We start from the raw sequence: 12,976 nt of genomic DNA, 5'->3' as shown, positions 1-12,976 counted from the left end.
CATAACCAATTACAGCATATCGCTAAGTCGCAAAATACGGGTGCATTTTAATTCCAAGGTAGTAAGTAGTATATTACAGCTGCTCAAGAAATAAAGATATTGGCAGCCTGTTATTTAATTTAATTGCGCGGAGCTGGCGATAATTTCTTTCTTATTAAATTTCAAATATTAAACCTGCCTAATTAATATGTTTACTCCACAAAACACCTAGGTAATAAGTATTATTTACGCTTATTTCTATTATTTATGCTAAATAAAAAATTGCAAAACCAAATAATTACTCGCCATCGATCACTGCTTTGCGAATTCATCCTAAGCCTTCGAAAATCATCGCAGTGCATTTCTCCTTTTAAATGTTTCGGGGATTTTTCCTGCGCCTGCGCCTTGCAACCTAATCCTAGGTTCCGCGATAAGCATACGTCAATAACCAGCCACAGCATTATTGCATCGTCGAGACATTAAAAACCATAGTCACGCAAGCAAGTGCTGAATGAATAATATTCAGGGCCTGGATTATATACTTTCAAACCCCCCACCCCTTAGAAGAAAAGAAACAAAGAACGCACAACATTAGATACCTTCGAGTGTCATCACCTACTGTTTTTTAATATTGAAAATTTTTTAGATACCTACTCAAGCATTATAGCGAGGATTATACAACGTGGCAAACCAGAAAACCGCAGTGATACCTCAGTTCTATTTTCATAACGTCCCAAGCCACATGTCAACGGCGTGCTCGGAATGAACGATTATCAAGGGTACTTCCGTACGTGCCTACAGCCTACTAAAGCCTATCTACCTGCAGAAGGTGGGAGCTGACCAGCAGATCAAGAACATACATGAACCTTTTCTTCAAGTCCTTGAACTAAGCTCAGCAAGGCCGTCAAACTGCTCGATGCTCTTTCGGGAACAATCCAGGTAATGTGATTCTACTCTGAAGGCTGGTCGGCCGGGGATTAGGGCCGCTGCCGCCATCGACAAAGCTTATGGCAACTGCAGCACCTGTCTAGTTGGTGAGTCCAAACAAGGTTCAATCTAAAATCAGAACTCCTTACCAAAAATATATCATGACAGCATTAGACAAAGTTCTCTGGCATTGCACTCCGCTCTCCGGGATGATGTGTTTGCACAAAATGCCCAAGCAACTTTGTGTTAATGATACCGTTCCCCTTTAGTGGTATCTTGAAATAGTCTATGGGCTCCAAGTAAATCACCACAAAATCTGAGCTGTTCAACACTAGATACCCAGGAATACCCGGCTCCTCACATATAGCATTATAGATGACTGGAATAGACTGCAAATTGGGACCCGAGTTACATACTACCCCATCTGCAAAAAGGCGGCACTGCTCGGGCTTGCAAGTAAGCACGATTTGTGTCATCTTTACCCAAGCCTCAACTGAAACCCAGTCTGTTCAACTGTTAGTGCAGATTACTTGCGCACCGGCACGTTTCGACAAAAGTAAACGCAACCCGTGCTTCCGCATCGCAGCAATCACTAACCCCCTTCCGACCTAAGCTTTGATCCGTTAACCCCCAAATTTTCCATCCCTTGCGGCTGGCAGTTGCTCTATTGGGTGCGGTAGTCGAGTCTGATTGGACATAGTAACCAATGCGACAAGCGCAAGAGGAGTAGTGGCTTCAAACCGCCATAATCCGGATCCCCATCACAAGGCCGGCAGGGAAAAGGGCAAAGGGCATTATACTTTATGATATAAACGACGTGCATGGACATGACCTCAGCCAGAGCATTTGTCTTTCTTTTTCAATACGCCGCAGACCCATATTTCGGCCACTCGAGCGATTCTTCAGTTTTAATCTTTCATCTCTCGCCAACGCATCAATTTCACAATGAAGGCTGTATACTTGTATGCCTCGGTGCTGTGTGGCATATCAGCCACGGTGGCTCAATCGACAACATCGAGTGCTAGCGAAGGAACGGGTGCAACGGATTCGGATACGTCGACAAGCCTTTCACTCGAAACTGCCTATGCCGGCTCGTCAACATTTACAGCAACGGCAGTCACGGAGATTACATCTACAATAACCTCAACGGACGCTAATGGCGATACCTCCTTGATAATTACTTCATATGCAACTACTAGCACAGAGACAATATCTGGAACTAGTAGTACCACGTTCAGTTCCGTAGTGGCCAGCAGCTCCATCGATACGGACAGCGTCACTACTATAAGCAGCACAACTAGCAGTGCAAGCACATTCAGTACGACTTCCACTACATCGTCCATCACTACTGCTACAACAAGCCCAACGACGCCTACGACAACGACACTTCCTATATCGACAGACGCAAGTTCCTACCTTTCGTATGCGTTTCCAACCGGTGCACCTCAGCCCACCTGGGCAACGGGAGAGTACTATACAATGCTGGCTTCGGCCATATACAGTGTCGATCGGTCATTCATTCAACAATCAGACTACCAATCCATCATCTCGGCCATTCAGAGTGCCGCTGACAAGGCGGGTAACCAAGTGTCAGCCTCGGTGGAGAGTTCTGCTTGGGGCTGGGGTGCCATCACCACAAATGCCTGGTACCAAGATCAAGTTCCTGCTGCCTTACAAACCGAGGTCCTGGACTACAACAGTGCTTGGCACAGCGCTGTATCGAGCATACAAGCACTCGCCACTGCTACGACACCGAATCGTACCGTCGCAGCAGCACCAGCTCCAAGATGCACCGGCATAGCAATGGCTGGCATTGCTGCCGGCATGGCCGGCATATTTGTGGCAATGTAGTGAACATACTGTATATAATTCTAATTTTCTATTAACCTTTACTTCTGGCAACAAAATACTTGGGAAAAGGCGTTGGTTGGTAGCGACATCCCCACAAGGTTCTTGCGGTATACACCATTCTGAATATATCGGTTCTCGGTCTCGGAGGCATAGCGAGATTGTATTTGCAATATTAATAACACTCGGATGGCAAGCCTCAGCTTACCTGTCATAATTCAAGAGCTCTGTTTTGTTTCATTCTCGGCACATGAAGGTTGCAATTGATGGTCGCCTTGCCCAAACAGGCGATGCCAAGGACGGTTCCAAATTGAGCTGAGCCGCGATATATTATCCCCACAATATACTGACGACTATTCCACCAATCACACTCATGGCCCAATGTTTTGTTTGTATATGATTTGTTGAAGTGTGCGTTCAAACCTGGTTAACATCGAATCATGCTGACTAGTCGTCCGGGGGGGCTGACCCTTCACCACGGATGTAGTGCAACCGTTTGCCAAGACAAGTCAACAGATGTTCTCGAGACTGCGGCATGCAGGCAGCAGGTTCCGAAATGGCCATGCCGTGAGTCGTTATTATAACAACTCAAAGGGGCAAAATTATATGTATGATCAGCACAGTCTATCCACGCTTCATCAGCTCCAGGTTGTTTCTTCACCTACTCTGCATATACCATTTCTTCAAGATGCAATCTGTGCTCGTTGCCATTGCTGCACTTGCAGCCCAACAGGTTGCTGCCCACGCCACTTTCCAAGACTTTTGGATCAATGGTGTGGACTATGGTGCTCAGTGCATTAGGTTGCCGCTATCCAACAGTCCAGTTACGGACGTCACGTCCAACGATATCCGCTGCAATGCAGGGACCTCGCCGGTATCCTACAAGTGTGCTGTCGCAGCTGGAGATACAGTAACCATCGAAATTCACCAGGTGGGAGCACGAGAACTTCTCTCGAAACGTTTCATAATGCTGACACACATTAGCAACCCGGTGATCGTACCTGTACCACGGAAGCAATCGGTGGAGCTCACTATGGCCCTGTGCAAGCATACCTCAGCGCTGTGGACGACTCTTCCACGGCCGATGGATCTGACGGCTGGTTCAAGATCTTCGCAGATACCTGGGCCAAGAACCCGAGTGGCTCGTCCGGCGATGATGATTACTGGGGCACAAAGGACATTAATACATGCTGCGGCAGACTAGATGTGAAGATTCCTACAGACATCAAAGCCGGCGACTATCTACTCAGAGCCGAGGCTTTGGCACTCCATACAGCTTCAAGCAGTGGTGGAGCACAGTTTTACATGTCGTGTATACAGCTCACCATTACTGGGTCGGGATCTGCTTCCCCATCTACCATCAGCTTCCCCGGCGCCTACGCAGCCAGCGACCCAGGTATTTTGGTGGATATTCACGCTGCCATGACGACTTATATTGCACCTGGTCCAACAGTCTATTCTGGCGGATCGACAAAGAGCGCTGGAGCTGCGTGTGAGGGCTGTGAGACGACGTGTACCGCTGGGGCGGGAGCATCAGGCACCGCGACAAGTGTGACTCTTCCTTCATCGACTGGCGGCGGCTCCGATGGATGTACTGTGTACGCTTGGCCCTCATTTCTACCCGACATCCATTTGAATTATTCCGAGAGAATAACCGCTGACTTTGAATTGACAGTGCACTGTATGGTCAATGTGGAGGCATTGATTACACGGGATGTACAAATTGCTACGTAAGTCACTCACATTGCTGTTTTCTGAAGATTCAATCTAACCATTTACAGCAAGGAACGTGTACCGTACTGAGCGACTATTACTATCAGTGTGCCTAGAGCGAATAAAGAGGATATGCCCGAGACTTGAGGTCGCCACGATCAAGAGTATACCAACTGATACCTAGTACCTCACTGTAGTGCAACTAGTGTTATAGTAAGAGTGTGACGCGCTTTTACCCAGAGTATGCAATTACAATGCCAGTATCACTGTACTTTACGGCCAGGTTCATCTGATCTGTTTGCTCCATCCCTTGCATGTGGCCATTGATGCAAAATGTTTCATCTCGTATCTGCCAAAGACTTGGTTTCTTGACCCAGTTTTCTTTTCTGATAATAATAAGGATCGTGTCTACTTATTGTTACGGCCTTGGAAAGCGCAAAAAATCATTATTTCTTGTCTTATCAGAAATGCTGCGTGGTGCAAGGAGAAATTCAAGACGCTAAATATCATGTGAATATCTTTCTTGATCTATCACATTCTTAGCTCTTGTGTCAAACTTCGTTCTACCGGAACATTGATTTTGTCCCGCGCGTTCTTTGACGCATCTACTCACGTCCTAGAGCTTGCCGACGAGCCGTTTGCAAACTTCAAGGTTGATACCTGGCGCAGCCAACCAAAAGACGACGATGTAGGCAAACCAATACGCCCGACAGTAGCGTCTTTTGAGAACAAACCCGACCATCTTGCGCATCCCTCCAATTCCGAATTTACATCTTATACGGGACCGGGGTATATTGTGGTGGAAAATTTTATCGACTTTTGTTTCAGTCATCTCGCACGTAAATCGAAAAAATGGTTAGCGAGTGCATTGTGTTCAGCGACTGCCTCGGTTGTGCAAATTGTGTTCCTCGCACTACAGAACCACGGCTTGTGCCTGGCGAAGGCCTGTGGCTTCTCGATCGCATTCAGAGCGGAAAGATGCGAGGAAAAGGATTGCCGAGGAACAGGATCGCACATTTATTTGTTAACATTGTTGAGCAAGACAATATTATAAATCTGTGCGTGTTTCTAAATGTCGAAGGCGCATCTTCATTATCCTCGTCAGTGGATGGTGTCTGCCCTTGAGCACCATTGCAACGAATGGTTATCGAATATGCAACCTCGACAAGCATCATCGCTGAGCTGGGGGATACCAGCCGCGAGCTTGGGGAAAGACTATATGGAATTGATATGGAAGCAACTCAAGCGACACTCACGAACTCTCTTGTCCATAGTCGTGGTTTTGGGTTTCCCGTAGGTTTGTCGGTTCAAGAGGTGCTTGGAGACGGTTGAGGAAAGAATGACGGTCGCGGAAGCGGTTGACTGATACCTTCAATTCTCATAGAGCTGATGCCTCTCTAGAGTAGCTTTTCTTAGCGAACGAGAGTTTTTGAATAGCTTCCAGTCGTCCCCATAAAGCATAGGGTATGCAAGAGTACCTAGCCATGGCTTTGCATACTTGCTGGTTGGTAGTATCTTTTGATGAATGTACAGGTGCTCTGAACTACAATCGTGTAGGGGAAAAAAAAAAGAGCACCGATTCGAAAGCAAAGTTTCAATACAGGTAGGCACTTGTGTTTTGAAAAACATGCAGCGGGGAATAGTAACAGCCCCGATTTGAAAGAACGGTCTATCCAGGAGCTGTTGTGCAGCAAATTCGGCTTCTATTGTTGTGGCTACTGCAGTAGTTTGTCGTTCCCGTCGACAAGTGCTGCCCATATCAGGTTTAACATGTGCCAGGTAGCTGGATGCTCAGATATGATGTTTGGCCTTAAGCCTCCTGGCTTGCTTCCTTGGAGTCGGATTGTTTTCACCATTGACTTCCGTAATCTCCTTGGCGAGAGTCATCCTCTTGCTCTTCCACTCATCACTGGAGACATATGTCCCCTTCAGCCATCGACTACCGGCACTGGTGTCGAATCGCCGCCTCCCGTGCATTACTCTTAAGTTGTCAAAGATCACGCACTGGCCCGGCTCGAGTTTATGTTCGTATAACCACTTTTCATCCTCCAAGAATTGCCGAAACATCTTGGCAGCCTCGACCCATGTGGTGATGAATTCATGTCCACCCATACTTTGATGGGGTGATTGAAATGGGGGGCTCCAGTACACCTTGTAGCCAAATCGATCCAAGACTGGGCGACGTTTCTCGTAGAAATGGCCGTCTTTGTTGTAATGGTAAACAAGCTTTCTCTTTTGCAGAGCGTCAAACAGATGGCTGGGACCGAGCTCCATTAGCTTGGCTGCACGGAGCGAGTCACTGAATATGGATTCGCCGCCTTCGCAAGAGTTCTCAAGACAATGAAGAAATTGTACACGGGGAGGATCAGCAGTGTAAAGGAGATCTTGATGAAGGCCCAAGAAAGTGTTTGTGTAGGCAACGTTTTCGGCTTGTGGCTTGGAGCGGACATCCCAAGTTCGTCCATAAAAGGTTTCCATCACGTGCCCAATCCGCGTAGCAATGCCAACTACAGACTCCTCAGACTTGGGAACGCCATCAATGAAAACAAGGCCGTAATTGTGAAGCTGTGCCACTGCTTCGTGGTATCTGCTGCCGTCCGACATCCAATCGTCGTATTGAACTCTTGAAGGAGTGGCGGCAAAACTTTCACTATCCCACAGCCGAGCGTGTGGCAAGGTGCGTTTGTGAGACACGGCAGTTTGGGGAAAACCCCATTCTCTGACCTGCTCGGCAGGAAAGACGGATCTGTGGTGTTCGGACGTGATGAAATCGTTTTCCCACACCACCTCCAGAGAGGCATCCTCCAATCGCCTAGAGCTCAGCACTGATAGCTCCTCAGGGATATCTGTGGTGCCAAAATTCTTCTGGCCTGAATGGGGATCCACACACTTATCGCATGCGCAAGCATCCCGGAGAGCGTGAAGATTGAGGACAAGGGGCTTGGGTCTTGCCGGGTTTGAAAGCGTGATAGGTGAATTAGACTCAAGCCCCGAGACCACCGACCAGGCGTCTGGATCTTTGATTATGCTGCTGTATTTGCGGATCCGCCCCCCGTTGCCTGGTAGGGCCAGTGTATCGGCTTTGTTCTGGCTTCTGTCTGTGCTAGAAGGACGGCGTTGAGGGGTCGTATCCTGAGGTGTTCCAGCCGTACTCAATCTCATGAATGATGGAGTTGTGCGATTGATGACTGTTACACGTTGCAGCCCATTGCCGCCTCTAGGTGTTCTGAGGGTAGACCGGAAACCCGAAAGCGCCCGAGCAACCAAAGCTGGAGACATGTTCGCAGTCTTGTACCTTGACTACCAGACGGAGTCCGCGATGCGCTCCTGTGAGTTGATCTCGCAGTGATACCGGATGGAATTGCTTGGCGTGAGTAAGGGATAGCGTTGATTCACGATTGTCTAGGACGTGTGGATGCAGATTCCTGATTGACTTGGACAAAACACAGACAAACATGCAGCGCGTTTCTATTCGTTCCTACAGAGTACGTTCGTACATATATGTGCTTTTTGTGCATTGTACGACATTCCCCTCTTGCCCAACCTCGCTTGTCGGCGGGCTGGTGGAGTCCAAGAGTCGAAATTCGGCTCAGTGGAATCGCAGTGAGCTCTCCCGCAATCTGGGGTCAATAGCCGCAAAGGCAGTGTGTGAACCAATTTCATCTACTGTATATGCCAGGCACACCTTGTAATGTGCACACGATACCTTTACAGTGTACAATTCGATGCAAGGCCACATGCTAGACCAGGAGTCCGCAAGTCTGGACCTTGCGAGATGTTTGTGTAACGGAGTATTCTGTACGTACACAGTACAGAGAAGTACTGCGTGTAAATCGGAGCATCAATCTTCAATTGGCCTAATACATAGTACATTTAGATACTAGTCAGGACTAGGTACATAGCGCACTTTGCTGATAAGAATCCCGGCACCCTGCTTATCGGCCCCTCGACCATGAAATTTTTGGAGAATTCGCAAACAACCCAACAAACATCGTCTACCAGCAGAATCGCTCATAAACACAAACACCACACAGATTTCGGTCACGCGATTCTACCGCCGCCATGGCTCCCTTGAAGTCAACCAAGAAACGCTCACATCATGATTCTTCGACGCGATCGAAAGCCTCCAGGCCAAACAAGAAGCAGAAGAAGCAGCCCGTCTATCAAAGCGAATCGGAAGACGAGTCGTCGTTCAAGCCAGTGAACCTGATGGATTCTGACGATGAAGGAGGGCTCGATGTTGTGGTCGATGATGCTGGCGACCTCTCAGGCTCTGACGCCGACTCTCAATCAGATTCAGCATCCGAAAACGAGGATTCGGCACGAGACAAACTGGGAAGGCCCAAGAAGAGCCTGCCAAAGGCAAGCAAACGAAAACTGGCACAGGATGCGCCTTCTTCGAGCGATGACGACGCAGAGGGTGAGGGGAATAATGGCAACTCGGACGAGGACGACGAGGACGATGACGGAGACTCTTTTGACTTAGAAGGTTCAGACAATGGCGACGAGTCAGTATTGGGAGGTAACAGAAAGTCGAAATCTAAACGCAACGACCCGGCCGCCTTTGCAACTTCACTACAGAAGATTTTGGGAACCAAACTCTCCACTGCCCGCCGGTCCGATCCTGTCCTGTCTCGATCAGTCGATGCGCAGAAAGCATCCAAAGAGATCATTGATGCCGCGCTTGAAGCCAAGGCGCGCAAACAAATGCGGGCGCAAAAGCTGGCCGCAAAGGAGAAGGGGCGTGTCAAGGATGTGATTGCTGGGTCGGGAGACAACACCACGGGCGAACCCCAAGTCAGCACCGGAGAGATCAGGGAGAAGGAGAAACAACTTAGGAGAGCCGCGACGAGGGGTGTAAAGGAGGTTTTTAATGCCTTCTTGCGAGCACAACAAGCAGGTATGGATGCTGAAGCACAAGCTAGAAAAGATGGCTTTACTGGTGTAGAAGGTAGGAAGGAGAAGGTTAGCGAGATGAGCCGGAAAGGATTCTTGGACCTGATTGCCAACGGCGGCGGAAAGCTAAAGAAGGGCGGGATCGAGGAGGCATGATATTGAAATCGCCATGTACAAGAATGGCGCAAAATCAATTGGGTCTTGATAGTGATTTGAGACCTGATTATGCGGAGACTAGTCTATCGCTCATATTTGTCCTTTCTGTTGTGATATTCTAAATATACATAACACTGCAAAGGCAGTGCTCAGTCTTGCCGTCTGACAAGTCTTTCTTGATGGCGTCCACCTCGTGGTCATGATGCAGCTGGCCATTATAAAATCGTACACTCATGAGTGATTGCATTGTGTATCCTCATTTCTTCGTCGGCTACATCGGCTACGAGTTGAAGTCGCTAGCCTGGAGATTCCGCGTCATACTCGGTAGCTTCACCTTCAAGCCATCCAGCTCCTTGGTCATAGTGACCTGGCACCCAAGCCGGCTTGTCTCTGTCAAGCCAAAAGCAAGATCCAGCATGTCATTTTCGTCATCTTCGGGCTCGGGCATCTTGTCGTAGAGATCTTGATCCAGCACGATAACGTGGCACGTACTGCAAGCACAGGATCCTCCACACGCTCCCTCCATCTCCAAGTCGTGTGCTTGAGCTATATCCAAGAGGTTGTCACCTTTGCTCACTGCAATCTTGTGTTCGCGGTTCTCCTTGTCGATGAATGTAATATACAGCCTAGTAAGGACGACAAAGTTAGTTTGCCGGCCCATGAATGATGTGGCAAGATGATTGACTCACTCTTCGCCGGCCTTTGGAGGCGTTACGTGGCCATGGAGTCGTTTGGGAGAAGTGGTAAAGGTGCGGGTCTGGGCATCTAATAACCGTGTGCTTCGCGAGACGGCTTGTGGTGAGAGTTTGCTGTTAATGTGTGGCAAGGCACTGCTCATCTGCCTTAGACTTCTCGCCATAAATCTCGAAGCCGCCATATCGACTGTGTGAACGGATTTGTTATAGGCGTAACCACCGGAGAGTAAGTTGAAGGCGTTTGCGCAGGTTCCGGAACAGATAGCGAGCCTGGCAGCGGTCTTTATACTCTGGAGTCGGCGTGTGTAAGATGTGACACAGAAACCCTGGTATCCTGCCTGTATTTCCAGAGCTCGCAACGCAAAGCAACAGTTTGTAGGACTACGTGACCAACAATCGATTTCTTGTGAGGTAATTGGTCAGCACAGGCAAGTGAAGCAACCAACAAGAAGCGCAACAAGGCTGTTACTATGTTGCTTAGATTGCGCCGTGATGATGCTGCTGCAAAACACTGAAAAAAAAAAGTTCCAACAAAAGCTCTATCACGGCTTAGCCCGCCCAAAAGCCGCCCCGAAAGGGCCCCCGAGGTCCGATGATTGGGAGCTTGAGGGAAGCAGTTTGCGCTCGCTGTGGCTGGTGCCGTGTCACCCAAAATTGCATGTTTTTTAGTGGTTGGACGCGCTGGACCTGCTTGTTGTCGTGGCTTGGGTCTCCGCTAAAACGCCGGTGTCGTTGTTTAGCGGCGAGTACCGCAGGTTTTCATTACAGGGATCAATGCAAATTGGTCGCATTGATTTTCGTCATGCAAATGGCCTCCACTGAGGAGCTTTTTGCTAGAATCTGGGCTGACCACTGGCGAAAACACGACCCCGAATTGATCTTTTTGCCGTCTGCTCCCACCATTTTAACAACTGCAGCATGATCACGGCGTATCACGGCAGGTAGGAGCAGCATCAATATGGCTTCATCTACAAGAGGCGGCGTCAACCCGCTGCGTCCGTACTATATTCCACCCACGATCGGAGACCAAACCGAGTCATTGCCCGGGCAGCCGAACCCTTTCTCACATGCAAATGCAACCTCTGGCGCCGGCAGCGCAAAGTACGCGTCGAGAGCGCGTGACATCTTCCCAGATCTGGACTACAGGGACTATGTCAACGACCCGTCGCCTTCAACGATACAGAGCGTCAAGGACCTCATCGACGAGCTGCTATGGAAGTACACGAGTGTCTTGATGGCCCAACCCTTCGAGGTCGCCAAGACTGTGTTGCAAGTCAGAACGCAGGATGACCTCGAGCTATCAGAGACGGGTGTTTCTTCATTACAACCTTCTCGACCAAAGATAACAAGCCCACGGGAATCATTGTATGATCAGGTAGGTGAGATGGCATTTGTCGCGGGCTCCCAATGTTCTAATTGTGCCTGAATAGTACCCAGAGTCAGACTCGGATGACGAACCCTCGTATTTTACTTCCAATGCACCTTACCAAACACCGACTCCGTCAAGCCGGTCTCAGAAACGGACGATGAGCTCGACGGATGTGCCCAAGCCGGCTGGGGCACCCGAGCTGCCACCACATCAACTCAACATCAAGCGGCCCGATTCGATATTAGAGGTGATAGCACAGCTATGGTCCAAAGAAAGTGCCTGGGGTGTCTGGAAGGGATCAAATGCAACCTTTCTCTACACGGTGCTGCAGTCTCTGATGGAGAACTGGTCGCGAAGCCTTCTCAGTGCACTCTTCAACGTACCAGATCTGGGTGTCAAGGATGATGTGGACAAGCTTGTCGACATTGCATCTCCATATCCCTGGGCGTCGCTGTGCGTCGCGGCCGCCGCGGCCGTCGCCACTGGCCTCGCACTGGCTCCTTTGGATATCGTTCGCACGAGACTTGTCTTGTCGTCTACCAGTAGCGGGCGACGACGAACCATGTCGACACTGCGCGCGCTTCCTTCATGGCTGTGCCCATCCTCACTTATTGCACCGACAATCCTCCACTCGCTGGTCCATCCGGTCCTTACTCTATCCACACCTCTTGTTCTACGTTCTCAATTCCTTATAGATAAGGAACTCTCACCGACCACCTTCTCAGTGGCCAAGTTCTGCACTTCGTGTGCTTCCTTGTTTGTGAAGCTACCGCTAGAGACAGTTCTTCGCCGTGGTCAGGCCTCCATTTTCACACAACCAGCTTATATCCGGGCTCTCGAAAAGACGGGCACCTTGGATACTATTGTACAGCCAGGATCCTATAACGGTGTCGTCGGCACCATGTATACTATTGTCGCTGAGGAAGGATCGCATGCAGTCCCGGTCCCAGTCAAGGCCGCCTCAACTAGGAGCAAGAAAGGCAAGCAGGCAAAGATTGGCGAGACCGTATACAAAAAGGGACAAGGAGTGGGAGGCCTATGGAGAGGATGGAAGGTGAGCTGGTGGGGTCTTGTCGGATTATGGACTGCTGGTGTAGTCGGCGGTGGTGGTGAAGGCGAGTTCTGAGCTACCAATGTATTTGGTGTTGGAGCATGACGCTCAGTGCATGCTATTGGGCAGCATCTTGGGTTCTAGAGATGCTACTCTCTCCTTCGTATAACATTTATGTTTAGGTTGCGCTATGGTAGAAGCGATAACGAGTCACGGCATGATATCCCCATTCTTCCTGTACGATTTGACCAGTCAGGTTTACATTATATATAAATATTACCTCTATGCTTGGTACTCGCAGTATCATCTTTCGGCATATATACGTTTTTTTTGTTGTTGTTG

At 49.1% G+C, this 12,976-nt stretch overlaps 6 protein-coding genes across 6 annotated transcripts; 4 read left to right on the top strand and 2 right to left on the bottom strand.

The window, feature by feature from the left end:
• Positions 1 to 1,851: 1,851 nt before the first annotated feature.
• PFICI_04174 (uncharacterized protein) lies at positions 1,852 to 2,757 on the top strand (the record flags this gene model as incomplete). The annotated part of the gene is made up of 1 exon (XM_007832755.1): positions 1,852 to 2,757. One exon carries the CDS (start codon positions 1,852 to 1,854, stop codon positions 2,755 to 2,757), a length of 906 nt encoding a protein of 301 aa, XP_007830946.1.
• Positions 2,758 to 3,442: 685 nt separating this feature from the next.
• On the top strand, positions 3,443 to 4,583 carry PFICI_04173 (uncharacterized protein; the record flags this gene model as incomplete). Its single annotated transcript, XM_007832754.1, has 4 exons — positions 3,443 to 3,685; positions 3,739 to 4,352; positions 4,430 to 4,484; positions 4,536 to 4,583. 4 exons carry the CDS (start codon positions 3,443 to 3,445, stop codon positions 4,581 to 4,583), a joined length of 960 nt encoding a protein of 319 aa, XP_007830945.1.
• Positions 4,584 to 6,258: 1,675 nt separating this feature from the next.
• Positions 6,259 to 7,746, bottom strand: PFICI_04172 (uncharacterized protein; the record flags this gene model as incomplete). Its single annotated transcript, XM_007832753.1, has 1 exon — positions 6,259 to 7,746. The coding sequence occupies one exon, from the start codon at positions 7,744 to 7,746 to the stop codon at positions 6,259 to 6,261; it is 1,488 nt and encodes a 495-aa protein (XP_007830944.1).
• Positions 7,747 to 8,529: 783 nt separating this feature from the next.
• On the top strand, positions 8,530 to 9,519 carry PFICI_04171 (uncharacterized protein; the record flags this gene model as incomplete). Its single annotated transcript, XM_007832752.1, has 1 exon — positions 8,530 to 9,519. One exon carries the CDS (start codon positions 8,530 to 8,532, stop codon positions 9,517 to 9,519), a length of 990 nt encoding a protein of 329 aa, XP_007830943.1.
• A 280-nt stretch (positions 9,520 to 9,799) lies between these two features.
• On the bottom strand, positions 9,800 to 10,357 carry PFICI_04170 (Adrenodoxin; the record flags this gene model as incomplete). Its single annotated transcript, XM_007832751.1, has 2 exons — positions 9,800 to 10,145; positions 10,209 to 10,357. The coding sequence occupies 2 exons, from the start codon at positions 10,355 to 10,357 to the stop codon at positions 9,800 to 9,802; spliced, it is 495 nt and encodes a 164-aa protein (XP_007830942.1).
• Positions 10,358 to 11,172: 815 nt separating this feature from the next.
• Positions 11,173 to 12,709, top strand: PFICI_04169 (uncharacterized protein; the record flags this gene model as incomplete). The annotated part of the gene is made up of 2 exons (XM_007832750.1): positions 11,173 to 11,589; positions 11,645 to 12,709. 2 exons carry the CDS (start codon positions 11,173 to 11,175, stop codon positions 12,707 to 12,709), a joined length of 1,482 nt encoding a protein of 493 aa, XP_007830941.1.
• Between the last annotated feature and the right edge of the window lie 267 nt (positions 12,710 to 12,976).

The sequence above is a fragment of the Pestalotiopsis fici genome (assembly GCF_000516985.1).
Source record: "Pestalotiopsis fici W106-1 unplaced genomic scaffold PFICI_Scf_2, whole genome shotgun sequence".
NCBI classification, from domain to species: Eukaryota; Fungi; Ascomycota; class Sordariomycetes; order Amphisphaeriales; family Sporocadaceae; genus Pestalotiopsis; species Pestalotiopsis fici.
This window is presented reverse-complemented; position numbering and strand designations above follow the sequence as displayed.